Source organism: Coregonus lavaretus (genome assembly GCF_964263955.1).
Source record: "Coregonus lavaretus genome assembly, contig: SUPER_35_unloc_3, whole genome shotgun sequence".
NCBI classification, from domain to species: Eukaryota; Metazoa; Chordata; class Actinopteri; order Salmoniformes; family Salmonidae; genus Coregonus; species Coregonus lavaretus.
Genome location: NW_028167179.1, coordinates 1,057,041 through 1,085,026, shown reverse-complemented (window position 1 = coordinate 1,085,026; position 27,986 = coordinate 1,057,041). Strand labels below are relative to the sequence as shown.

General features: G+C 43.8%; 1 protein-coding gene across 2 annotated transcripts; it reads right to left on the bottom strand.

The window, feature by feature from the left end:
- Positions 1 to 270: 270 nt before the first annotated feature.
- Positions 271 to 27,552, bottom strand: LOC311110316 (uncharacterized protein). 2 transcript variants are annotated; one of them, XM_084188855.1, is made up of 7 exons: positions 27,002 to 27,552; positions 25,807 to 25,922; positions 25,417 to 25,611; positions 9,074 to 9,238; positions 8,567 to 8,678; positions 5,447 to 5,574; positions 271 to 2,313 (listed from the first exon to the last, which is right to left on the bottom strand). In XM_084188855.1, the coding sequence occupies exons 1-7, from the start codon at positions 27,282 to 27,284 to the stop codon at positions 1,423 to 1,425; spliced, it is 1,890 nt and encodes a 629-aa protein (XP_084044981.1). In that variant the 5' UTR covers positions 27,285 to 27,552; the 3' UTR covers positions 271 to 1,422. The 2 variants fall into 2 exon arrangements, with proteins under 2 accessions (XP_084044981.1, XP_084044982.1); XM_084188856.1 differs by lacking the exon at positions 271 to 2,313 and having other exon boundaries at positions 4,121 to 5,574.
- Positions 27,553 to 27,986: the final 434 nt, after the last annotated feature.

Sequence of the window (27,986 nt, the reverse complement as noted above, 5' to 3'; positions counted from 1 at the left end):
GAGATATTTCAACTCCACGTTCTCAAGCGGCTCAAAAGGTTGCTGTAAAATCGGCTCAAGCACAATAGACAGACCCCAAGACGGGGCTAAAGGCTTGGAGGCATAAGAGACGTGCTCCCTTCATGAAACAACATAACAGAGGGTGTTCACTACTGTGTTGTTGTTGAAGCCTATATGACAGGCCGAGATAGCAGCTAGGTAGACCTTAACAGTGGAGAATGCCTTCCCCATGTCCAAAAGGTCCTGCGAGAAGCATAAAACCTCGGATACAGAGCATTGGTAAGGAATAATCTGTTTTTGGACAATACACAAAATACAAATATAGATCAATCAAAACTATCCCACTTCTTCAGTCACTCACAGTCCAATCCAAATCAAATCCATATACAAGTTCAGGGGCCTGTGAGGGCGGTACCTTCATGTACAGAATTCCTTGTACTGCGTTATCTACAGATTGTTACACCAGATGTGATTTATCCAAAGACTTTTGGTATCCATTAATGGGTGTTACAGGATAGGTACTGTTTGGTGTAGCACAGATAATTTTCGACCAACTTATGTTTGGTGATATTGTCTTCGTCCTCGATTCGTGGAAACAGGAATCCCATAAAATGTCTGTGTCCAGTTGCAAGGGGTCTGTTTGAATTTGAAGCAATCCAACAATGTGTACGCCGCCATCTTGTTTATTTCAAGTCTTCTCTCATTGACACATAAAAAAAAATCGAAATAAGCCCACTTGTTACTCTCACTGATGCCCTTCACCCAATGCATTCATGACATTTATCGAGACTTCAAAAGGATCTCCCAGGTTACATTGGTCCAAAACCCTCACTCCGACTAAAAACGAGTCTAGGGGTTTCCTATTTTCCACCACAACTTTACTTCTTGTTTCCTTCCTTTTTCGCCAGTGTAACCCACTCATCTTCAGTCGCCAGCAGTTTCAAACTAACCGTCAGAGTCATCTCTTCCAGTTTCCACCTACCTCCGTTTACTCTGAAGAGAAAGGATCTTATTGGTTGGCGTCATAGCTCAAAGGCTGTGGTTAAATGAAAAAGGTATGATCGCTGTTCTTTGAAATACGGTACTGATTATTACATTACACATCATATCTCCTATGATCAGTATTTTTCAAGCTGAGAGCAGACTTGTTTAGAAAGAACAGTGTGTTAGCAACAATAGAGTAGAAAATAATATGACTTAATTCCATCTACATCACCTCAGTAAGGTAAATATTGAACTGTTCTTGTTCTAGCCTAGATTTACTGTCCATCTAAAAACACGTATTTACACAAGCCTATCTCAAATGACAAGTCAACAAAGGGTTAATGAATGGTATGTGGTTAATTACCCTCTTACCCCAAGACACTTCACATGATAACTATAATATGTCAGCTAAAGAATGGTTCCCAGATATCCACACTGCTACGATTTCTCCCCATTGTGTACACTCCTATGTCTGATAAGGTTACTCAGGAAGGAGAAGCTTTTGTAACATAGTTTGCACTTGAAGGGCCTCTCCTTGGTGTGAACGGTCTGGTGCATCTTCACATAGTACGCTTCAGCGAAGCACTTCCCACACGTGGGGCAGGCGTACGGCTTGTTGGCGTCCGTCCTAACGCTCGGCCTCCCACGTTGTGACCCAATGACACCAGAGAAGGTAGAAGTAGGAGTATTTGAGCTCCCGCCTTGACCTCTAGCCATTGTTTGGGTGTTGTTGGGATTGTGTGCTGGGTTAAAGGATAGGTACCTTTCGTGGTGACCGCCCATCCTGACCCTGTCTGTATTCATGAGGTAACCATGAGGTAGCTGAGGAAGTCTAGACCCAGGTCCAGGCTTTTCATGAACCCAGTCACCAGGCATTAGACGAGACCCTGAAGGAGAAGACAGACTTGCTGATAGACTACCACCAGGGGGGTCTCCCACCACTCTCTGTGAAGGCTGAAGCCCAGGGTGACCTGCTCTGTTCATCATGGATACTGTGGTGTTTGTATCATAGGAACAGGAGGGTCTATCTCTATCAGCCCCAGGCCCTGCTTCATCCCTGCACTGAGACTGTGAAGAGAAGGGTCTGGGCTGCAGACTGGATCCCTGACAGGAGCCTCTGTCTCTCTGATGTTGGTTGTGTTCTGTGTGGTGGTTGTGGTGGAGTCTCTGTCCCTCGTGGTTCGGTCTCAGTTCCGACTTGGGAAGTAAGAGCGAAGGCTCCTGATCCATGGTTCTGATCCGGTGCCAGGGTTTGTGAACAGCCGCCTCAGAAGTCCAGTCTGTCCCGCCAGCAACACCGGATATCAGCAGGTCCTCATGGACTGCAGACTGTAAACACAAAATGTACAGAAGAGCATATAAAGGTTTATATAAGAAACTCTTTACTGTACACACAGAAACATGACATTATAAAATGCAAACCACAGTCAAGCCCATCTCTAACACTGTGATTTAAGTACTGTACATGACCAAAGGGATGTGGACACCTGCTCGTCGAACATCTCATTTCAAAATCATGAGCATGAATATGGAGTTGGTCCGCCCTTTGCTGCTATAACAGCCTCCTCTCTTCTGGGAAGTCTTTCTACTAGATGTTGGAACATTGCTGCGGGGACTTGCTTCCATTCAGCCACAAGAGCATTAGTGAGATTGAGCACTGATGTTGTGTGATTAGGCCTGGCTCGCAGTCTGCGTTCCAATTCATCACAAAGGTGTTCGATGGGGTTGAGGTCAGGGATCTTTGCAGGCCAGTCAAGTTCTTCTACACCGATCTCAACAAATAATTTCTGTATGGACCTCACTTTGTGCACGGGGCATTGTCATGCTGAAACAGGAAAGGGCCTTCCCCAAACTGTTGCCACAAAGTTGGAAGCACAGAATCGTCTAGAATGTCATTGTATGCTGTAGCGTTAAGATTTTCCATTACTGGAACCAAGGGGCCTAGCCCAAACCATGAAAAACAGCCCCAGACCTTTATTCCTCATCCACGAAACTTTACAGTTGGCACAATTCATTTGGGCATGTAGCATTCTCCTGGCATCCACCAAACCTAGACTCATCTGTCGGACTGCCAGATGGTGAAGCGTGAATCATCACTCCAGAGAACACGTTTCCACTGCTCCAGAGTCCAATGGTGGAGAGCTTTACACCACTCCAGCCAACGCTTGGCATTGCGCATTGTGATCTTAGGCTTGTGTGCGGCTGCTTGGCCATGGAAACCCATTTCATGAAGCTCCCGACTAACAGTTCTTGCGCTGACGTTGCTTCCAGAGGAAGTTTGGAATTCGGAAGTGAGTGTTGCAACCGATGACAGACTATTTTTACACGCTACGCGCTTCAGCACTTGGCGGTCCCATTCTGGACATAGTGTGGCCTACCACGTGGCGGCTGAGCCGTTGTTGCTCCTAGACGTTTCCACTTCACAATAAGTGATTGGGGAAACTGAAGGCTTTCCCACAGAACAAACACGGGAAGTGCTTCTCTTTGGAGCTGCCAGCTTTACTGATTCCATCTCTACTACTGTAATTTGTTAATGGGCTTGTGTAGCTATTTAGTGTTGAGGCACTGGCATTATCTGAGGTCTGGTTTAACATTAAGAGAGTGTGAGGAGGATGAAGGCCAGGGAGTGTCTGTATTGTCGAAGGTTCTATGTTCCAGTTGATAGATCCTATAGAAGGCAGGCTGAAGGCAGCACCTGTTAGGGGGGTTAACCTGAGGCGCCATCAGTCTCTATGAATCACAACTATACAGTTGACCGGGGCAGCTCTAGCAGGGCAGACATTTTACGAACTGACTTGTTGGAAAGGTGGCATCCTATGACAGTGCCACGTTGAAAGTCACTGAGCACTTCAGTAAGGCCATTCTACTGCCAATGTTTGTCTAAGGAGATTGCATGACTGTGTGCTCGATTTTATACACCTGTCCGCAACGGGTGTGGCTAAAATAGCCAAATCCACTAATTTGATGGGGTGTCCACATACGTTTGTATATATAGTGTACTTAACAATATGGAGCCATTGGAGTTCATTATAATATTTTTTTGTTGATTTAAGAATGAAGTATAATGTTTTGGTTCGGCTGAGATAAGGGAAACGCAGTCCCCGCAATGATACAAAAATAACCAAGTCAGTCAGCACAGAGTCAATTTTGTATTTCATTTCAACAAAACGGTGAAACACTCACATAACGTGAAGTACAGTACTTTTATTGCACAAATCGATACGTGGCAAGTAGAATATCTTTTTTCACTATGGTAACACTTTACCTTTTCTGTCAATCTGGTACCTTCACTTTGATCAAGTTAATTTTATAAGACTTTGGAAAAGGTTCAACATCACATTACAGAAATCTTCACTACATCATGTCAAGTAAACATGAATTAAGGCACCATCCTTATCTCACTATAAAACACCTGTATCAACCTAAAGGGACATAGTTGTCACTTTCCATCAGTGAACATTTTTTACAGCCACCATGCCACCAACCACCACCATATCATCTACTCTGCCTCATCATACTCATTCTTTCCTCTGTTTACCTCATCCAGTTCCCTACTACATTCAAAACCAACAGAATTAACTACAAACAAACTAACTAGTACTATATTACATGTCACTATACTCTATACATGGGCCGTGTGCATTTTCTGCTGGTGTATCCTGAGGAAGCTCCTCTCTGAGAACCTCTTCCTGCAGTGTGTACAGGTGAACGGCCCATCTCCCTTGTGGATCTTCAGGTGTATCTTCAAGCGGTGCTGGTGGGAGAACCTCTTCTCACACTGGGGGCAGCTGTATGGTTTCTCCCCTGTGTGGACTCTCTGGTGCCGCTTCAGGCTGGACAAATGGGAGAAGCTGTCCCGGCACAAGTGGCAGCCGAACGGTTTCTCCCCCGTGTGCATCCTCTGGTGGATCTTCACCTGATTGGGGAAACTGAAGGCTTTCCCACAGAACGAACACGGGAAGCGCTTCTCTTTGGCGCCGCCACCTTTACTGATTCCATCTCTACTACTGTCATTTGTGAATGGGCTTGTGTAGCCACTTAGTGTTGAGGCACTGGCATTGTCTGAGGTCTGGTTTAACATAAGGAGATTGTGAGGAGGACGAAGGCCAGGGAGTGTCTGTGTTGTCGCAGGGTCCATGTTCCAGTTGATAGATCCTATAGAAGGCAGGCTGAAGGCAGCACCTGTTAGGGGGTTAACCTGAGGTGCCATCAGTCTCTCTGAATCACAACTATAGGAGCAGGACGGATCATCGCTAGCCAAGTCTGTGTCTGTTCTCTCCCGCCGCATATGGACACCTCCCCATCCATGCAGACCAACTCTACGCCTCGCCCTGGTCTCAGACAGTCTGTTGTCATGGAGACTAAGTTCGGATGTTGTTTTGTGTTCGACTGTCTGTTTCTGGTTGTGGTTAACAGTGTTGTTCACCAGCCCAGAGTTGAGGACGATGTCCCATCCACTGACCTCCACTATGTCGCCTCTGGTCCTGGCCTGCTCAGTGATGTTGTCCCCTGGGCCCTTGGCTGCACCCGTCTGGGTCTGGGAATCCAAGATGGCCACCCAGTCTCCTCTGTTAGCCTCCAGCCAACCACCTGCAGGAAGAGGTTTGAAAATAGACTTTACAAATATGTCAGAGAAAACTATATATATTTTTTGTCAATTATCTGGTCAAGTTCATAAATTATAACGTGTGTTTTTTGTATGTAAACATAAGTTGCATTGATTTAATTTTATGAATGAAGAAAAATAGGATAAAAAATATAGCCAGGAACATCACTATTCCCATTGAAGATCTATTACTGTATGTAGCAGTGACGTTCAGGGTAGGCAGTGCCTTGTCATCTTCATTTGGGAAGATGCCAAATGTGTAGTGATCTGGTACAAAATGGAGGCCAGGGGAAAGGCTGTGTCCCTTTTTCCCGCCCTTCAAACTCCAAATTCAATGCAACGCATTGACATGACTTGCACATGGGTGTTTCTACCTTATACTGTCAGCTAACGGACGCCAAAAGGCAGGCAGAGAGCTTCGCTGCCTTTCATGTCTCAATCTCTAAATCTAAGAGCATTGTATTGGGTACAAATCATTCCCTAAGTTCTAGACCTCAGCTGAATCTGGTAATGAATTGTGTGGCTGTTGAGAATGTTGAGAAGATTAAATTACTTGGTTTTTCCTTACATTGTAAACTGTTATGGTCAAAGCATATTGATTCAATGGTTGTAAAGATGTGGAGAGGTCTGTCCGTGATAGATAATTTCTGCTTTTTTGACACCACACTCCACAAAGCAAGTTCTGCAGGCTCAAGTTTTATCTTATCTTGATTATTGGTATTATTATTTGGTCAAACACACATTTTTTCAACAGTTTGCTAAGAGCTGGCAGCAAGCTGATAGGTCCGCTATTAGAACCAGTAAAGGCCGCTTTACCAGACTTGGGTAGCGGAATGACTTTTGCTTCCCTCCAGGCCTGAGGACAAATACTTTCCTCTAGGCTCAGATTCAAGATATGACAGATAGGAGTGGCTATAGAGTCAGCTACCATCCTCAGTAGCTTTCCATCTACGTTGTCAATGCCAGGAGGTTTGTCATTATTGATTGATAACAATAAATGTTCTACTTCTGATAGCACTGGACCGGCAGCTACAAGACTTTGATAGTTTCTATGAGCAATTCGAGCAGAAATGCAATGAACTGGACCTGGCAGAAAGCGAAACTCGTAGTAAACAGACGATCAGAATAGAGAGGGGGCAAATCTACTAGAACATACTGGACAATATCAATGTTCAGATGAGAGCCAGGTTTAACCACTTTGGTGAACTTAATTTCCTTGGCTTAGTGGACAGATTGTTGTTTTTTAACAATGTCACAAAAGTTCGACACCAGCATACGAGAGCCTGTCAAAATATGCCAAGTACTTGGATTTCGTTAGACTTAAGGCTGATCTTGTCGGATTGTACAGTTCAAAAATGGTACGAGACAAATCCCCTGGACAGCTCCTCAGCTTTTTGTTCCAGCATGACCTGATACAGACTGAGGGCCAACAGGGAGGGTTTTTACAGTTCAGTCACTGATGTCTTTACCCAGAAGGATAGAAGGCTGGACTATTTTTTAGGAGGCTAAAACCATGATTTGGTACAACAGTAAAGTACATTATCCTCATGATTCCTGTAATGAAAGTGTCTGTCTGCCTGCCTGTCCCTGTTTCTCTGGGGCCTGCTGCTGTGTTGAGAGAGGCACTCTCTCGCTCCTTTCCCAGAGGAAAAAATTCTCCTGGAGAAAGAAAAGTGTTCTGATTGTATAACATTTTAAAATCCAATTGCTGGGAAAACACAGCTATCCTGTTGTCACAGATGGTGAGAGGATGTTCTCATCATTCTGTAGGTATACTTTGTTATTTCTCAACTCTCAATTATGAGCTCAATTGCAACTATTTTACAAATATATTTTATATTGCTTTGGGATACAGAGCGAGCGAAATGGGCATTGGCTGTTGGGAGTGCATAAGCCTCGTTGGACGGTAGGCTACAACTGCAATGTTTTTTGGGACATTAAATGTACTGTTAGATTAATACATGGCTACTGCAATTTTTCAGTCCACTAAGCCAAGTGGGTATTATGTTTAGAGTTAGTGATCTAGCGAATGTGTTGAGTTTACACTTACTCAGGTGGTGAATTAGCCCCAAATAAATTAGCCTGATATTAGAGCACATAAAGAAGCAGGCAAATTCACCTCTATTGAAAAAAAAATCGGAACATTCTGGAGCCCTATTTTAACTGGAAAATATAACAACAATAGCAGAAGTGGCTACCCAAAATGCATGACAATCACTGGATTAGATTGTACATAAAAATATTTTGAATCACAACATCACAAGATGATGAAACAAGTTATTTCTTCAATACCATCTCAGTAGTCTATTACACTTTTTAATAAAGCACTGTGAAGGACTTTCTAAGATGATAGACCTACAACATTTTGTGGATTGCGTGATGCCGCAATTTCTTTTTGGTGCAACCAAATCATGGCCTGGTGTAATCACCATCCAAAGTGTAATTAATAACTTCACCATGCTCAAAGGGATATTCAATTTTAATTTGTACCCATCTACCAATAGGTGCCCTTCTTTGCGAGGCATTGAAAAACCTCCCTGGTCTTTGTGTTTGAATATGTGTTTGAAATTCACTGCTCGACTGAGGGACCTTACAGATAATTGTATGTGTGGGGTACAGAGATGAGGTAGTCATTCAAAAATCATGTTAAACCCAATTATTGCACACAGAGTGAGTCCATGCAACTGATTATGCGACTTGTTAAGCACATTTTTACTCTTGAACGTATTTAGGCTTGCCACAACAAAGGGGTTGAATACTTATTGACTCATCTTTTCATTTTTTATTAATTTGTAAACATTTCTAAAAACATAATTCCACTTTGACATTATGGGGTAGTGTGTAGACCAGTTACACAAAATATCAATTTAATCCATTTTCAATTCAGGCTGTAACACAACAAAATGTGGAATAAGTCAAGGGGTATGAATACTTTCTGAAGGTACTATAGGTAGGCTATATGTATTTCTCCCTTACCCTGCTCCCCCATCTTTAGTCCACTCAGCAGGTCAATGCTCTCTGGTCCGTCTTCTATTGTCTCCTCTTTGACCAGCAGCAGATCAGGCTTCCCATCCTCCATGTCTACTGACTGTAAGAGATACAGAGTGAGAGGATGTTGGATCAAGAAATCTGATATGAGCACCCTGCTATGGGGCATCTTCTGATTAGGCAATGAGGGATTGCTATGTGTACTATGCAAACATGTTAGTTGACTTGATACTATGCAAATATGTTAGTTGATTTGATTAGTTGACACTTTTTAATGGTTTGATCATTCAAATGCATGGTCCCACACAAGACAACATTTATCAAGACCTGAGCCCGTATCTACATAGATTCTCAGAGTAGGAGTGCTTTCCATGTAATCTTATTCATTATGATCTAAAAGGCTAAACTGATCCTAGATCAGCACTCCTACTCTGAGGGCTTTGTGGATACGGGCCCTGACCTAATACCATTCAGACAGTAGTTCAGTGGGCTCACCTCAGTGAGACTGTGTGTGGTCCAGTGCTGCTCAGCTGGTTCCTCTGTGGGTTCAGGAGGAGGTGTAGTCTGGTTGTCCTCTATGACCATGGTCCCCTCAGGGTTCCCCAGACCCTCCTCACACCCCTCCTCCTTCACCAGCAGCACCTCTGGATCCTCCTCCTCCTGGAAGAGAGGTGATACAGATTACACAGACATACACTCCCTCAGGTATGTACACACACAGATAATAGACTTGGGCTGGGAATTGCCAGGGATGTCACAATACGATATTATCACAATACTTAGGTGCTGATATTTGTATTGCGATTCTCACGATTCTATATGTATTGCGATTCGATACTGTGATTTTATTGCAAAGTTCCAAACACATTACTCACCAAAAGAGATAGCCATGAGAAAAAACAAATTGGCTCCCTATTTAAAAAAGAAGAATGGAGAACAAGCTATGAAGAAAAATACTGGAGTTTTGGTGCAGGTACAGCCAACCAGCGCAAAAATAATATTGCGATAGTTAACTGTATAGATTTTTTCCCCCATCACTATAATAAACGCACTTTCAACATGGAATGTTTACCCATCCCCAATACGTTTGAGTCCTATACCATTTCACCAAGTCAAATTCCTGTACATGCAAATGTACAGTCACCTCAAATTATTGGCACCCTTAATAAATATGAGCAAAAAATACTGTATAAAATAAATAATTAAAATACTGAGCTATATTATATGCTCCCAAAATTGGGAAAATTATATTATTTTATACTAACAGAATTGCTCAAAGAGATATTTAACAAGGATTTTTTATTTTATTTTTAGATACAGTTGAAGTCGGAAGTTTACTTACACCTTAGCCAAATACATGTAAAACATTCCCTGTTTTAGGTCAGTTAGGATCAACACATTATTTTTAAGAATGTGAAATGTCAAGAGAATGATTTATTTTCTGCTTTTATTTCTTTCATCACATTCCCAGTGGGTCAGAAGTTTACATACACTCAATTAGTATTTGGTAGCATTGCCTTTAAATTGTTTAACTTGGGTCAAACGTTTCGGGTAGCCTTCCACAAGCTTCCCACAATAAATTGGGTGATTTTTGGCCCATTCCTCCTGACAGAGCTGGTATAACTGAGTCAGGTTTGTAGGCCTCCTTGCTCGCACACGCTTTTTCAGTTCTGCCCACAAATGTTCTATAGGATTGAGTTCAGGGCTTTGTGATGGCCACTCCAATACCTTGACTTTGTTGTCCTTAAGCTATTTTGCCACAACTTTGGAAGTATGCTAGGGTCATTGTCCATTTGGAAGACCCATTTGCGACCAAGCTTTAACTTCCTGACTGATGTCTTGAGATGTTGCTTCAATATATCCACATAATTTTCCTTCCTCATGATGCCATCTATTTTGTGAAGTGCACCAGTCCCTCCTGCAGCAAAGCACCCCACAGCATGATGCTCCCACCCCGTGCTTCACGGTTGGGATGGTGTTCTATGGCTTGCAAGCCGCCCCATTTTTCCTCCAAACATAACAATGGTCGTTATGGCCAAACAGTTCTATTTTTCATTCATCAGACCAGAGGACATTTCTCCAAAAAGTACGATCTTTGTCCCCATGTGCAGTTGCAAACTGTAGTCTGGCTTTTTTATGGCGGTTTTGGAGCAGTGGCTTCTTCCTTGCTGAGCGGCCTTTCAGGTTATGTCGATATAGGACTTGTTTTACTGTGGATATAGATACTTTTGTACCTGTTTCCTCCAGCATCTTCACAAGGTCCTTTGCTGTTGTTCTGGGATTGATTTGCAACATCTCTAGGAGACAGAACGCGTCTCCTTCCTGAGCAGTATGACGGCTGCGTGGTCCCATGGTGTTTATACTTGCGTACTATTGATGTAGAGATGAACGTGGTACCTTCAGGCGTTTGGAAATTGGATGAACCAGACTTGTGGAGGTCTACAATTTTTTTCTGAGGTCTTGGCTGATTTCTTTTGATTATCCCATGATGTCAAGCAAAGAGACACTGAGTTTGAAGGTAGGCCTTGAAATACATCCACAGGTACACCTCCAATTGACTCAAATGATGTCAATTAGCCTATCAGAAGCTTCTAAAGCCATGACATAATTTCCTGGAATTTTCCAAGCTGTTTAAAGGCACAGTCAACTTAGTGTATGTAAACTTCTGACCCACTGGAATTGTGATACAGTGAATTATAAGTGCAATAATCTGTCTGTAAACAATTGTTGGAAAAATTACTTGTGTCATGCACAAAGTTGATGTCCTAACCGACTTGCCAAAACGACAGTTTGTTAACAAGAAATTTGTGGAGTGGTTGAAAAACAAGTTAATGACTCCAACCTAAGTGTATGTAAACTTCTGACTTCAACTGTATGTTTCAAAATTATTTCAATACTCCAGCACCCTCCCCTTGCGAGGATGACGACACAGAGCCTTTTTCTAAAATGTTTTATGAGATTAGAGAACACATTGGGAGGGATCTTAGATCATTCCTCCATGCATAATATTTCCAGGTCCTTGATATCCTTTGTCTGCGCTTATGGACTGCACTCTTCAATTCAAAGGACAGGTTTTCAATGAGGTTCAAGTCCGGAGACAGAGATGGCCATTGCAAAATGTAGATTTTGTGTTCAATTAACCATTTCTTTGTGGATTTTGATATGTGCTTGGGGTTATTGTCTTGCTGAAAGATCCACTTGCGGCCAAGTTTCAGTCTCCTGGCAGAGCCAACCAGGTTTTTGGCTAAAATGTCCTGGTACTTGGTAAAGTTCATGATGCCGTTGACCTTAAGAGCCTCAAGACCAGTGGAAGCAAAATAGCCCCATAACATTAAAGATCTTTCTTGGCAGGCTTAAGCACAACCTTCCCAAGGAGGTACCACTATCAATCACTATGGAAAGATACCTACTAAGATACCACTCTCGGGCGAGAGCGGGGGAGGATGATCGGCGTTCAGGACAGTGTTCAGGACAGACCACTGTTATGACCACTCATGACGGACAACCGACAACAGAACAGCTAAACAATTTATCTAGGGTCTACAGATGTGTGAAGAGAGGTCTGAAGAAACATCAGGCAGAGATATAGTGTACACTACTCAATTGGAATGTCCAAAGCATAGGGCAACCTAGTGAGACGGAGGAGAGGCCGGGGCAGGAGCCGAACTAAAGTCCCCAGAATCGCAATGCGCATGACAAAAGGGGTGGCGATCGTAACATCCCTGATGCACCAGGGGAGACAGAGGACCAACAGGAGAGGGAAGGCACACAACATACAAGACAATCTGTACAGAACAACACAGGAGAGACCAGGAACGAGCCTGTGAAATCAAATCAATCAACAACATTTATTTTATAAAGCCCTTTTTACAGCAGCAGTTGTCACAAAGTGCTACACAGATAAAACCTGAAAGAGCAATACAGATGTAGAAGCACAGTGGCTAGGAAAAACTCCCTAGGAAGGCTGGAACCTAGGAAGAAACCTAGAGAGGAACTAGGCTCTGAGGTGTGGCCAGTCCTCTTCTGGCTCTGCCGGGTGGAGATAAGAGTACATGATCGTTCAGGCCCGATCGTTCTTAAGATGGCCTGCTGCGTCAGCAAAGAAGGAATGGGATATGTTCAACCGAGACGTGGATCAAGTGCTGGAGGTAACACTCACAGGAGATGTAGGGAAGAAAATCCGAGCCATGTCAACTATCATCTGGAGCATAGAGGTTGACCGCTTTGGAAAGAAAGAGAGGAAATCCAAGACAAACATCAAGCCAAGAGAAAACCGATGTCTGAAGTACATAACAACCCTAAGACGCGACCTACGGAGGCTGAAGAAGGCTTTTCACCAAGCAAGGGAGGGAGAGAAACCAGCATTGAAGGACATCTGAGACAATCAGAGAGAGTGTATTAAGACCTTGTGCCGAGCTGAATACCATCGCAGGGACAGAAGGAGGTGGATGAAGGAGAGGACGGACTTTACCCTTCCAGTATTTATCAAAATCCCTGGGGGTCAAAAGATCAGGAGAGCTCAAAGCAACGAAGGAAGAGGTGGAGGAGCACCTTCGTGGAGTCCACAGTGACCCCAGGCATGAAGAGGAGCTGGAGGAGATGGCAAAACTCATCAAACCAGATGAAGCCACCATCCCCTTCGAGGTGTCGGAACCCAGCTGGTGGGAGATGAATTACTTTCTCAAAAAGGCCAGGGGAAGATCAGCACCAGAGCCTAATGGTATTTCGTACAAAGTGTACAAATACTGCGAGAGGCCCAGGAGGCTGCTGAAAGTGGCATCTTGCAGAAAGCTGGCTAGTTGCTGTTTCATTCCAAAAGAAGAAAACTCCATAAACATCAAGCAATTCCGAACCATCTCACTCCTCAATGTGGAAGATAAAATCTTCTTTGGAATCCTGGCGAAGAGGCTGACAACATTCATGTTGGACAACTACATCGACACATCCATACAAAAGGGCAGAATTCCAGCTGTCCGGCTGCCTTGAAAAAACAAGCATCATCTAAAAGATCACTGAGGATGCAAAGCGGAATCAAGGAGACCTGGCAGTCCTGTGGCTAGGCCTAACCAATGCTTACAGAACCATACCTCACAAGCTGGTGGAAACCACACTCAAGACCTACCATGTACCTGCAAGATCCCAGAAGCTTCTGCAGTGCTACTTCGACAACTTCAAGATTCACAAGTGGAAAGGCTGGAGGTAGGTATTTTGGCCGATGAACCTCCTCATGAAATCAGCAGAGAAGCTTAGACATGGTGCAGCACTGGCAAGCGGCGTCCAGCAGGCTCCAATCAGAGCATTCATGGACAATCTGAAAATCACGTCAGTTCCAGAAGGCTGTGGAGTTTAGAGGATCTGGAAGAGCTCACCAAATGGGCCAGAATGTTCAAGCCTGCAATGTCAAGAAACCTAGTCCTGAAAAAGGGACATGTCCAGGAACGGTACCAATTCAAGATCGGAGAGGAGAACATCCCCACCATCAGAGAGAAGCCTGTGAAAAGCCTGGGCAAGTGGTACAGGGCCAATCTCAATGACAAAGATTGTGTGAAAGAGACGCTCTTTCAAGCCAACACTTGGATGACATCTCTGGAGAAGAGTGGCCTAACAGGCAAGTTTAAGGCATAGGGCTACCAACATGGGGTACTTCCCAGACTCCTCTGGCAACTGCTTGTCTATGAAGTACCTATTTCAACAGTGGAGGCACTAGAGAGGAAAATTAACCACTTCCTCAGGAGATGGCTGGTGGTCCCAAGAATCTTCTGCTCCATCGGCCTGTACAGCCCAGGCAGCAAGCTGCAGCTGCCAATTACACCTGTGGTAGAGGAGTACTAAGCAAAAAAGCACGTCAGGCTATAATGCTGTGGGACAGCTAGGATGAGAGAAAAAGAGGAATGGCGCTGGAATGTATAGCGGACGTGTTTTTTTGCGCTGATCTTAATGTTTTCCGCCAAGAGAAAGAGACGCCAATATACTGTAGAGGCCGACGTGCAGGCACCCTGATGAATCTACGGCGGACAGTAAATAAACTGCCTCTACCCCCTGTTCTATTGGTGAATGTACAATCACTATCAACGGGACCTGAAGAACTGCAATATCCTATGTTTCTCGGAAACGTGGCTGAACAAGGACATGGATAATATACATCTAGCTGGTGAGGATACAACAACACATCCGCCACACTGACCCTCAACACAGGGGCCCCTCAGGGGTGCGTGCTTAGTCCCCTCCTGTGCGCCGTTCACCTACGACTGCGTGGCCGCGCACGACTCCAACACCATCAAGTTTACAGATGACAAGACGTGGTAGGCCTGATCACCGACAACGATGAGACAGCCCTTAGGGGGTTCAGAGACCTGGCAGTGTGGTGCCAGGACAACAACCTCTCCCTCAACATCAGCAAGACAAAGGAGCTGACAACGGAGGGCCGAGCACGCCCCCATTCACATCGACAGGGCTGTAGTGGAGCGGGTCAAGAGCTGCAAGTTCCTCTGTGTCCACATCACTAAGGATCTATCATGGTCCAAACACACCAACACAGTGGCTGAAAAGATTTGGCAATGGTCCTCAGATCCTCAGAAATGTATACAGCTGCACCATTGAGAGCATCTTGGCTGGCTGCATCACCGCTTGTTATGGCAACTGCTTGGCCACTGATTGCAAGGCACTACAGAGGGTAGTGAGTACGGCCCAGTAAATCACTGGGGCCGAGCTCCCTGCCATCCAGGACCTCTATACCAGGCTGTCAGAGGAAGGCTCTAAACATTTTAAAGGATTCAAGCCACCCAAGTCATAGACTATTCTCTCTGCTACCGCATGGCAAACAGTACCAATGCACCAAGTCTAGAACCAACAGGACCCTGACCAGCAATAAGACTACTAAATAGTTAGTTAAATAGTTAACCAAATAGCTACCCGTACTATCTGCATTGACGCTTTTTGCACAAACTTTTTTTACTCATTACATTCTCTGCTGCTACTCCTTACTATCTGTCACTTTAGTTCCTAGTTATACCTCAATTACCTTGTGCCCCTGCACATTGGCTCGGTACTGGTACCCCTTGTATATAGCCAAGTTATCGTTACTCATTGTGTATCTATTATTACGTGTTTTATTTTTCTATTATTTCTCGATTTTCTTTCTCTCTGCATTGTTTGGAAGGGCCCGTATGTAAACATTTCACTGTTAGTCCACACCTGTTGTTTACGAAGCATGTAACAAATAACATTTGATTTGATTTGAGAGGTCAGAACAGAGGTGACAGATCGAGGTCAGAACGGGTCACAAGTGGTCAGCCAGCAGAGCGCTCATTGAGGCGGTGGAACGGCTGCAACAAGCTGAAATTGTTGGGTCGGTAAATCAAGGCAGGCTGGGTCTGGGATGCAGAACCAGGTCAAGCTGGAAGAAATAAGAGTGCTGTGGCATGGTGCAGAGGGAGGTCTGAAAGGCTGATGAAGGTAGAGAGCGTGCGAGACAGGGCACTCACCTGGCAACACATCTGGAACATGGAAGGGCAGCAGATTAAGTTTCTGCCTTACTCTGTGTACTCTGTGGGTTGGCAAAGAGCCCAGCTGTACATTATGTGAACCACCAGCCAATCTGGAGCATGTGCTCTCCTCCTGCCAAGCAGGTCTGACCGATGAATATCATTCTCTGGTCTAGAGGCACCAAGCAGGTGGTCCTCATTGAGCTCACAGTGCCCTGGGAGGAGAAGATGGAGTTGGCACATGAGTGGAAGCTCAAATACCAGTCCATCATCTGGCTTGAGAGTCAGCAGAATGGATGGAGAACCAGGAATCAACCAGTTGAGGTCGGACTGCAGAGGCTTCACAAGCCAATCACTCTGGAGAGCCCTGGGGCTACTTGGCATTGAAGGAGTGGCAAGGAAGAGGCTAGTGACTGAAGTCAGCAAGCAGGCAGAAGTGGCTATCCCGTTGGGTCTGCCTGAAGAGGAATGAGAGGTGTCAGAGCCAAATAGGCAGTAGGGAGGCAGGGCTGAGTTGAGTGGTGGATCGAGGGGGTAGTTCCAGGATGCTGGTTCTGCCGTCGAGCCCCACTGAGGTGTCGTGGCATATAGTGTAGTCTGTAGTTTAGACCGATGTTTATAGTGTAGTCTCTAGTTTTTTTTTGCCTGGTATGTATGTGGATTGTGTAAATTCTGTGTCTTTAGAAAGTATTCACACCCCTTGACCTTTTTCATATTTTGTTGCGTTACAGCCTGAATTTAAAATTGATTAAATGTAGATTTTATTACACTGGCCTACACACAATACCCCATAATGTCAAAGTGGAATTATGTTTTTCAAAATTTTGACAAATTAATTACAAATGAAAAGCTGAAATGTCTTGAGTCAATAATTATTCAACCCCTTTGTTATGGCAAGCCTAAATAAATTCAAGATTTGCTTAACAAGTCACATAAGTGTTTAACATTATTTTTTTATGACAACCTCACCTCTGTACCCCACACATACAATTATCTGTAAGGTCCCGCAGTCGAGCAGTGAATTTCAAACACAGATTCACCCACAAAGACCAGGGAGGATTTCAAATGCCTCGCAAAGAAGGGCACCTATTGGTAGATGGGTAAAAAATAAAAAAGCAGACATTGACTATCCCTTTGAGCATGTTGAAGTTATTAATTACACTTTGGATGGTGTATCAATACACCCAGTCACTACAAAGATACAGGGGTCCTTCCTAACTTAGTTGCCGGAGAGGAAGGAAACCGGTCAGAGATTTCAACATGAGACCAATGGTGACTTTAAAACAGTTACAGAGTTTAATGGCTGTGATAGGAGAAAACTGAGGATGGATCCACAACATTGTAGGTACTCACAATACTAACCTAATTGACAGGGTGAAAAGAAGGAAGCCTGTACCGAATAAAAATATTCCAAAACATGCATCCTGTTTGAAACAAGTAATACTGCAAAAAAAAAGTGGCAAAGCAATTTACTTTTGTCCAAAATAGAAAGTGTTATGTTTGGGACAAATCCAATACAACACATTACTGAGTACCACTCTGACCTGAAAATGGTTGTTTAGCAATGATCAACAACCAATTTGACAGCTTGAAGAATTTTGAAAAGAATAATTGGCAAATGTTGCACATTACAGGTGTGGAAAGCTCGTAGAGACTGCCAAAAGTGCTGCTAACATGTATTGACTCAGGGCTGTGAATACTTATGTAAATGAGAGATTTCTGTATTTATTTTTCAATACATTTGCTAAAATTTCTACAAACATGTTTTCACTTTGGCATTATGGGGTATTGGGTGTAGATGGGTAAAAAATAAATAATTTGAATTCTGCCAATAGCACAACAAAGTGTGGAATATGTCAAGGGGTATGAATACTTTCTGAAGGCACTGTCTATCCTTTCCATATATTCCGTTTGTTTATTGTCTGTCTGTATATTCTGTTTATTGTGGCATTACCATTTCCTGCCATATGGAAGCCCTGAAGCCCAAGGCAAAAAAAAAAGTACTATTGGAATTATCTTGTTTGAACGACTTAGTATTGTGTTTGAAATGTATTTTAATTTTTCTTGGAATAGAAACACCATAATATAAATACATTTAATTAAGCTAAAATATCATAAATAAATCATAAATAATAAAGGCCAGTATCGGCTACTTTTCATAAATAAAAGGGAATAAATAAGCTCAAACTGCAGCCGTGAAATGACTTGCAAACAGAAGTAAGCCCCAACAACCATCACATGTGCATTGAGATTGGGAAATGCGCTCTACAAATTAAACATGATTATTATAATAAAGACATAGAAATGCACATGTAAAAGCTGAATTACATAAAGGAATATTAGTGGGAATATAGCCATAATATAAACAAGAGGAAGGAGAATGGTATATATACTGAACAAAAATATAAAATGCAACATGCAACAATTTAAACAATTTTACTGAGTTACAGTTCATATACAGTGGCTTGCGAAAGTATTCACCCCCCTTGGCATTTTTCTTATTTTGTTGCCTTACAACCTGGAATTAAAATGGATTTTTGGGGGGTTTGTATCATTTGATTTACACAACATGCCTACCACTTTGAAGATGCACATTTTTTTTGTTGGGTGAAACAAAGAGACAAGAAAACAGAAAACTTCAGCGTGCATAACTATTCATCCCCCCAAAGTCAATACTTTGTACAGCCACCTTTTGCAGCAGTTACAGCTGCAAGTCTCTTGGGGTATGTCTCTATAAGCTTGGCACATCTAGCCACTGGGATTTTTGCCCATTCTTCAAGGCAAAACTGCTCCAGCTCCTTCAAGTTGGATGGGTTCCGCTGGTGTACAGCAATCTTTAAGTAATATGCCATTTAGCAGACGCTTTTATCCAAAGCGACTTACAGTCATGTGAGCATACATTTTTACGTATGGATGGTCCCGGGGATCGAACCCACTACCCTGGCGTTACAAGCGCCATGCTCTACCAATTGAGCTACAGAGGACCACGGTAAGTCATACCACAGATTCTCAATTGGATTGAGGTCTGGGCTTTGACTAGGCCATTCCAAGACATTTAAATGTCAATTTCCCTGTATTTAACGCCATCCATCATTCCTTCAATTCTGACCAGTTTCCCAGTCCCTGCCGATGAAAAACATCCCCACAGCATGATGCCGCCACCACCATGCTTCACTGTGGGGATGGTGTTCTCGGGGTGATGAGAGGTGTTGGGTTTGCGCCAGACATAGCGTTTTCCTTGATGGCCAAAAAGCTCAATTTTAGTCTCATCTGACCAGAGTACCTTCTTCCATATGTTTGGGGAGTCTCCCACATGCCTTTTGGCGAACACCAAACTTGTTTGCTTATTTTTTACTTTAAGCAATGGCTTTTTTATGGCCACTCTTCCGTAAAGCCCAGCTCTGTGGAGTGTACGGCTTAAAGTGGTCCTATGGACAGATACTCCAATCTCCGCTGTGGAGCTTTGCAGCTCCTTCAGGGTTATCTTTGGTCTCTTTGTTGCCTCTCTGATTAATGCCCTCCTTGCCTGGTCCATGAGCTTTGGTGGGCGGCCCTCTCTTGGCAGGTTTGTTGTGGTGCCATATTCTTTCCATTTTTTAATAACGGATTTAATGGTGCTCCGTGGGATGTTCAAAGTTACGGATATTTTTTTATAACCCAACCCTGATCTGTATTTCTCCACAACTTTGTCCCTGACCTGCTTCACCAATTTTGACTATTTTGTGTATGTCCATTACATGAAATCCAAATAAAAATCCATTTAAATTACAGGTTGTAATGCAACAAAATAGGAAAAACGCCAAGGGGGATGAATACTTTTGCAAGGCACTGTAAGGAAATCAGTCAATTGAAATAAATAAATTAGGCCCTTATCTATGGATTTCACAGCCAGGCCCATGCCTATCAGAATGAGTTTTCCCCCACAAAAGGCCTTTATTACAGACAGAAATGCTCCTCAGTTTCATCAGCTGTCCGGGTGGCTGGTCTCAAACAATCCCGCAGGTGTAGAAGCCGGATGTGGAGGTCCTGGGCTGGCGTGGCTACACGTGGTCTGCGGTTGTGAGGCCGGTTGGACGTACTGCCAAATTCTCTAAAACGACGTTGGAGGCGGCTTATGGTTAAAGAAATTAACATTACATTCTCTGGCAACAGCTCTGGTGGACATTCCTGCAGTCAGCATGCCAATTGCACACTCCCTAAAAACTTGAGACATCTGTGGCATTGTGTTGTGTGACAAAACTGCACATTTTAGAGTGGCCTTTTATTGTCCTCAGCACAAGGTGCATCTGTGTAATGATCATGCTGTTTAAGCAGCTTCCTGATATGCCACACCTGTCAAGTGGACGGATTATCTTGGCAAAGGAGAAATGCCCACTAACAGGGATGTAAACAAATTTGTGCACAAAATGTGAGAGAAATAAGCTTTTTGTGCATATGGAAAATTTCTGGCCCCTTTTATTTCAGCTCATGAAATATGGGACCAACACTTTACATGTTGCGTTTATACTTTGGTTCAGTGAAAAGCCTAAAATTTAAAAATACATTGAGATGAAGCCGCCCCCATGTCAACAAAACAAATGAGATGATTGTGGACTTCAGGAAACAGCAGAGGGTGCACCCCACTATCCACATCGACGGGACCGCAGTGGAGAAGGTGGAAAGCTTCAAGTTCCTTGGCGTACACATCATCGACAAACTGAAATGGTCCACCCATGTAGACAGTGTGGTGAAGAAGGCGCAACAGAGCCTCTTCAACCTCAGGAGGCTGAAGAAATTCGGCTTGGCACCTAAAACCCTCACAAACTTTTACAGATGCACAATTGAGAGCATCCTGTCGGGCTGTATCACCACCTGGTACGGCAACTGCACCGCCCGCAACTGCAGGGCTCTCCAGAGGGTGGTGCGGTCTGCCGAACGCATTATCGGAGGCAAACTACCCGCCCTCCAAGACACATACAGCACCCTATGTCACAGGAAGGCCAAAAAGATAATCAAGGACATCAACCACCCGAGCCACTGCCTGTTCACCCCGCTATCATCCAGAAGGCGAGGTCAGTACAGGTGCATCAAAGCTGGGACAGAGAGAATGAAAAACAGCTTCTATCTCAAGGCCATCAGACTGTTAAATAGCCATCACTAGCACATTAGAGGCTGCTGCTGTCTATTGAAATCACTGGCCACTTTAAGAAATGGAACACTAGTCACTTTAATAATGTTTACATATCTTGCACTACTCATATGTATATACTGCATTCTATTCTATAATATTCTACTGTATCTTAGTCCATGCCGCTCTGTCCATATATTTTTTTTGTTTTTGTTTTTTTGTTTTGTTTTTTGTCATTTAGCAGACGCTCTTATCCAGAGCGACTTACAGTTAGTGCAAAAATTATTTTTTATTTGTTTTTTGTTTTTCATACTGCCCCCCCGTGGGAATCGAACCCACAACCCTGGCGTTGCAAACGCCATGCTGTACCAACTGAGCTACATCCCTGCCGGCCATTCCCTCCCATACCCTGGACGATGCTGGGCCAATTGTGCCACAATACATAGTGCCATATTTATGTGGTCCTCTGTAGCTCAATTGGTAGAGCATGGCGCTTGTAACGCCAGGGTAGTGGGTTCGATCCCCGGGACCACCCATATGTAAAAATGTATGCACACATGACTGTAAGTCGCTTTGGATAAAATAGTCTGCTAAATGGCATATTATATTATATTATTATTATATTTATCAATCAGGGAATTTGAAGCTGAGCAGAGATCATCATGCCTTCTGCCAAACCAGGGCTGATTTCGCAAAGAAGATTTGTCCTGTCCCTTTGGGGATTTAGATAATTAAACAGTAGTTTAGGGACTGCATATTACCGGCGTGGAGCTGTTTTTACGCACCAATAATCTGTGTTCTCTTTTGGCGATATCACCATTGTGCATACCCTTGGTGACAGTCTGTTCAATTACAGCCAAAATCTGTTTTGTGGGGTTTGTAGTGAGTCTCTAAGGCTATCAAATAACTGTCAATCATATCAATGGATGAAATCAGTGAATGAAAGGTTGCAGCAACCAATACATGGTCTGACAAGCTGCATAACAAATTGGGCCTAATTAGACAAAATAACAATTCTTTAGTTCGAACGACTTAGTATCTCACTTAAACTACTTTTTTAATTAAGTCATTTAAACGCGATACTAAGTCGTTCAAACAAGATAATTCCAAGAGTATAATTTAGAATGTTTTTTTTTCTTGGGCTAAAGGGCTTCTGTACCGTCACATTCCTATACATGCAAATGTATTTGCCGAATAAAGATGATACTGATTCGGAGTGCCTTGAAGGAGGAAGAATGAGTAGCGATTGCAGTGCCATCCAGCTCACGAAGGCAGAGGATGGCGAGTACCTGTAAGGTGAGCCGGCAGCAATGATCCCATCGTATTTTAGATAGAGATTTACTTAATTGTTGTTAAACCCATCATGGTGGACATAAATATGATGTTGTGTGTATATATGCGTCAGCTATGATAAGGCAAAAGTCATCATCAGACAAACCTGACTAAACTATTTTGATGTGTACAGTAGGTGTTTGTTAGTGTGTGGGTATGTGTATGTACAGTGCATTCACAAAGTATTCAGACCCCTTGACATTTTCCACATTTTGTTACGTTACAGCCTTATTCCAAAATGGAATTCAGACCCCCCCCCCCCCCATCAATCAATCTACACACAATACCCCATAATGACAAAGCAAAAACAGGTTTTTAGAAATTTGTGCAAATTTATTACAAAAATTAAAACTGAAATATTACATTTATATTAGTATTCAGACCCTTTACTCAGTACTTTGTTGAAGCACCTTTGGCAGGGATTACAGCCTTGAGTCTTCTTGGGTATGACACTACAAGCTTGGCACACCTGTATTTGGGGAGTTTCTCCCATTCTTCTCTGCAGATCCTCTCAAGTTCTGTCAGGATGGATGGGGAGCGTCTCCAGAGATGTTTGATCGGGTTCAAGTCTGGGCCACTCAAGGACATTCAGAGACTTGTCCCGAAGCCACTCCTGCGTTATCTTGGCTGTGTGCTTAGGGTCGTTGTCCTGTGGAAGGTAAACCTTTGCCCCAGTTTGAGGTCCTGAGCGCTCTGGAGCAGGTTTTCATTAAGGATCTCTCTGTACTTTGCTCCGTTCATCTTTCCCTCGATCCTGACTGGTCTCCCAGTCCCTGCCGCTGAAAAACACCCCCACAGCATGATGCTGCCACCACCATGCTTCACCGTAGGGATGGTGCCAGGTTTCCTCCAGATGTGATGCTTGGCATTCAGGCCAAAGAGTTCAATCTTGGTTTCATCAGACCAGAGAATCTTGTTTCTCATGGTCTGAGAGTACTTTCGGCAAACTAAGTGTGCTGTCATGTGCCTTTTACTGAGAAGTGGCTTCCGTCTGGCCACTCTACCATAAAGGCCTGATTGGTGGAGTGCTGCAGAGATGGTTGTCCTTCTGGAAGGTTCTCCCATCTCCACAGAGGAACTCTGGAGCTCTGTCAGAGTGAACATCAGGTTCTTTGTCACCTCCCTGACCAAGGCCCTTTAGGAAGAGTCTTGGTGGTTCCAAACTTCTTCCATTTAAGAATGATGGAGGCCACTGTGTTCTTGGGGACCTTCAATGCTGCAGACATTTTTTGTTACCCTTCCCCAGATCTGTGCCTCGACACAATCCTGTCTCGGAGCTCTACAGACAAATCTGTGCCATATTTCTGGAAAAGGTCAAGCGGTCTGAATACTTTCCAAATGCACTGTATATTTAGTAAGCCCTAAGTGTATATAAAGAGTATGCAGAATAGGGTAAGATCAGATGTAATATATACTAAAGAGAGTCTCAATGAAATTCTTAGAATGAAAAGTCCCATTTTCTGTTTATTATTTAAACAAACAAGTTTTAAACACACCATATGAAAACCACACATACACGTCTCTAATCGGCATGAAGTTGATAAACTGCATTCATTTTCTCATTAAGTGTCTTGGGGGAAAAAAAGTAGTAGTTAAATGGAAGTAATTAAATAGACCTTTGTGAACATCATATAGCCTACACAGTACAAACACAATACATAAGACCTTTTAGGCTTATATATGCCTTATAAATCACACAATGCCTGGATGCAATATTCTACGCAGGAATATTCAACACTGAAATCTGTTACGCTCGTTATTCCAAATGCATCTGTGGATCTTTTTATGCTGACAACAATGAGAATTCATATTTCTCTTTAATGCAGGGTTTGATCTAAACATCAGAAACTATAGAGCGGAATGATTAATTTATATGTTATAGAGTGGAATGGTTTTTCTGCTGGTGTATCCTAAAATAGTTAATCTCTGAACAGCCTCTCTCCCGTGTGGACCTTTAGGTGCATCTTCAGATGGTGCTGGTGGGAGAACCTCTTCTCACACTGGGGGCAGCTGTAGGGTTTCTCCCCTGTGTGGACCCTCTGGTGCCTCTTCAGGTGACCAGCCTGGGCAAAGCGCATCTGACACTGGGTACAGCTGAAGGGTTTCTCCCCTGTATGAACCCTCTGGTGCCTCTTCAGGTTGCCAGACTGGGCGAAGCGCATATGACACTGGGTACAGCTGAAGGATTTCACCCCTGTGTGGACCCTCTTGTGGATCTCCAACTTCTGGTGGCAGCTGAAGCCTTTGTTACAGAACATGCAGAGGAACCGTTTCTCTTTACTATTGCCGGATGTTGCTCCCCCTCCCCGAACCTGGGCCCTTGCCCTGTTGTTTGATTTCAATTCCTGATCGAAAAGGACGCTGCTGTGTGAATCGGAAGGCCCCATCAACGTGGATACTGGGTTGTGATTCCTGAGCGCATTTGGATTTGTCTGTAAGCTTTCCCTGTAATCTACGAAATATCTGCCTTGTGAGTGTCCTTCTCCTAAGTGAGTCTCGTCTACATTCCATGTCAGAGGAGCGTCGCCCTCCACTTTCACGGTCAACTCATCTATAACCTCCCCTTTCTTATCTAGGCACCCTTCAGAGTATACACTACTACTGTACCGGTTCCAGTCCTCTCTAGATAGATCAGTCTGTGTCTCTAAACCCATCTCTGTAGTGTAAGAAGAAGACGGATCATTGCCAGTCTCTAACGTGTTATCTGAGTCCCGATAGGAATGAACCGTTAACAAACTCGGGTTACCGTAAAGTAAATACTCTGAGCCGGGAGCAGGAGGACAGCCCAGCCTTTCCTGCCACAGTTTCTCTGGGTCTGACCTCTGGTCAGATCCTGTGTGTAAGAGCCTGTGTGTTATAGTTAAAGTCTCTGTGTCTGTCTCTGACTTGAGGACGGCGTTCAGCGTTCCACTGACCTCCGTGATGCTGCGTCGGGGCCTGGGCTGGGGCGCTGCAGCGGTGGCGAGGTCCTCCGTGTCTACAGGGGGCGCCACTCCAGCCACTGCTCCAGTCTGGATGTCTCTGCTGTGTCGTGGGTCCTCCTCTCCTTCAGTCCTCTCCTGCTTGACCAGAGACAATCCTCCAGGACCTGCAGCCTCTGCATCTGCAGACTAACACAAGAAGAGAGGAGGTTATTATCGGTACACGAGTTGAATTGGATAACAATGTCGTAGGAAAGTCTCACAAGCTCCCATATGGCAGATAAATTAGGATGTACATGTAAGCAAATGAATAGCTGAGGGGAGCCTTTCTGAAATAAACGGGCCACATTTGATGTACTGTCATTGTTACATTATGACACTAACCTCTATCACGATAACATGCTGGGTTGAGGTTCCATTCCCTTCATCTATAGCTATGGGTTGGTCATCTCTCCATGCGTTGTGTCCCGCTGGCTTCGCAAAGCTCCTGTGTCCTTCACCTAAGAGAGTGATTGAGGGAAAGGGGATGGTTAAGTTATATTGTACACTATTGACACTGTCTACAATTGGCAAGGATGTAAGGTAAAAACTTCTCATAACTTCTTGATATACTATTTATTGTTCAATGCATCACATTATTTTAATTGAGTGTGACAACAGGAAATTCAGTAAATCAAGAATTTGGCTAGAATACGACATTGTTTCTTTGTGCAAGAAGTTGTTCTTAATTGACCTGCCTGATAAAATAAATTGTGCAATATAGCGAAGTAATTAGGGGAAGTATTGTTGCATACAGTAGCTCCCTGGTTTATAAGCGTGGATATCGCCACCTGAGCATGCTTTTAGGGCACAGTCGATTTCCGCGGGGCTACGGGCCAGAAGGTTGATGCTTCGCGCCGCACTCCCTGTCTGATTCATTACACTGGTGTCAGAAGTGATCTGAGTTGGACCTCGCATCCACAACAGTACATGGCCGGCAAGCGCGCGCACCACTACTCCTCTTGCCTACATGACACTGACAGTTCAGAGTAAGGAAGACATCCCATATAATAACCAGCGACAAGCCCCATGCCCTTCACGGATACATTCCATGACAGGGCGGATTAAACCACACAGAGCAGTGGGGGTGACAGAGAGAGACATGGAGATTAAAGTGTGTACCATGGCAGAGTACAGACAGTCAATTCGTGCTGTCTATATTAAAACCAGTTAAACGTAACTAAAAGTAATCCAAAATCTACATAATCCCCAAAAGTAATTATTTATCATGCGAGGGCCATAAACAATAACTAGCAATGCTGCATACTCCAAGAAAGGCATTCTGTGAGGGAGTTGTGTGGCATACCCTGGTTTATAAGAGCGGATATCTACTCTGCCACTTGAGCTTTTTTTTTGCACAATCGATTTCAGCGGGGCAACGGGCCTGAAGGTTGAGGGTTCAAACTGCACTCCCTGCCGGTTTCATTACAATACTATCCAAAAACTGACCAATACCCAATTATGGGTAACACATCTTAACACATACGCAGAGGGGAACGGGGCGACACTCCCCGCAACCTTGGCCTAATGCAAAATGTACCTCTTGCTATTCCTCTGTATCGGTCGAGGATCTTGACGCTACTGGGACGACTGGCAAGGACGCGCTCTCTAATTGTCCTTTCTGCGCGCTCCCGTGCAACCTTCAGTTCCAGTAGCTGTAGTTTCCTCCGCAATCCCCTGTTTTCTTTCTGGCTTTGAGTTATTTCCAAACGAAACACTGCATAGTCGTCGTCTACGAGTTTACAGATCTCTGCCACGGCTGCATTCGCTAGCATCTCCATGATGGAGGCTATTTGAGTGTGAAAAACCATACAGTTAGCCATCGTTGTTAGCTAACGTTAGCAGCTAGCTACCTAGATAACATCTATCAACCAAGTCCTGTCTCCAACGCGAATCAAAGACTATCTGAGGTATATATGTGCTGCTGCGCAGTTAAACCTTTCATATTTTGAGTTCCAGGGTGTCAATAAACGTCTAAATAACAAAAACGTTAACGCGGAAATTGTTCTTGGCCACTACAATTCCGTTCACTAAGCCTGATTAACTTCGCACTAAAGAGAAGGGATCTTATTGGTTGGCGTCATAGCTCAAAGGCTGTCCTTAAATGGAAAAGGAATGTGCGTTGTCCGTTGAATTACGGTACCGCTTATTACGTTATACATCAAATCCAGTGGCGGCTCCTGAAAAAATTCTCAGGGGGGGCAATTTTTCTGATGATTTAGGTGACCTACACACATTTAAAAAAAGACATGTCCAGCAACAACATGAAGACAGGGGCAGCATATAAGTCAATACTGATATACACATTACTTGCTTCAAAAAGGCCTCATGGTTGAATTGGAAATATGTGCACCTGAGCATAATTCACAACAAGCAAGCAGGAGCTTTTGATAGAGGCTACTGAAAACATTGATGCAAGTTATTGGTAATAAGACATTTTTATAGACTTCCATATTCTGCCCTCTTGTATAGATTTGTGAAAATGAACAGTGATAGACATTTTGCCTGAAAACAGAATTTGAAAA

What these genes read in the sequence shown, in the direction of transcription:
- LOC311110316 (XM_084188855.1), bottom strand. Translation starts at nt 27,284, where the DNA reads ATGGCTAACTGTATGGTTTTTCACACTCAAATAGCCTCCATCATGGAG. An exon ending in CCACACACAGTCTCACTGAG is followed by an intron (nt 8,679 to 9,073) that starts GTGAGCCCACTG and finishes TATCTCTTACAG; the next exon opens with TCAGTAGACATGGAGGATGG. An exon ending in CCAGAGGCGACATAGTGGAG is followed by an intron (nt 2,314 to 5,446) that starts GTCAGTGGATGG and finishes TTGTGTTTACAG; the next exon opens with TCTGCAGTCCATGAGGACCT.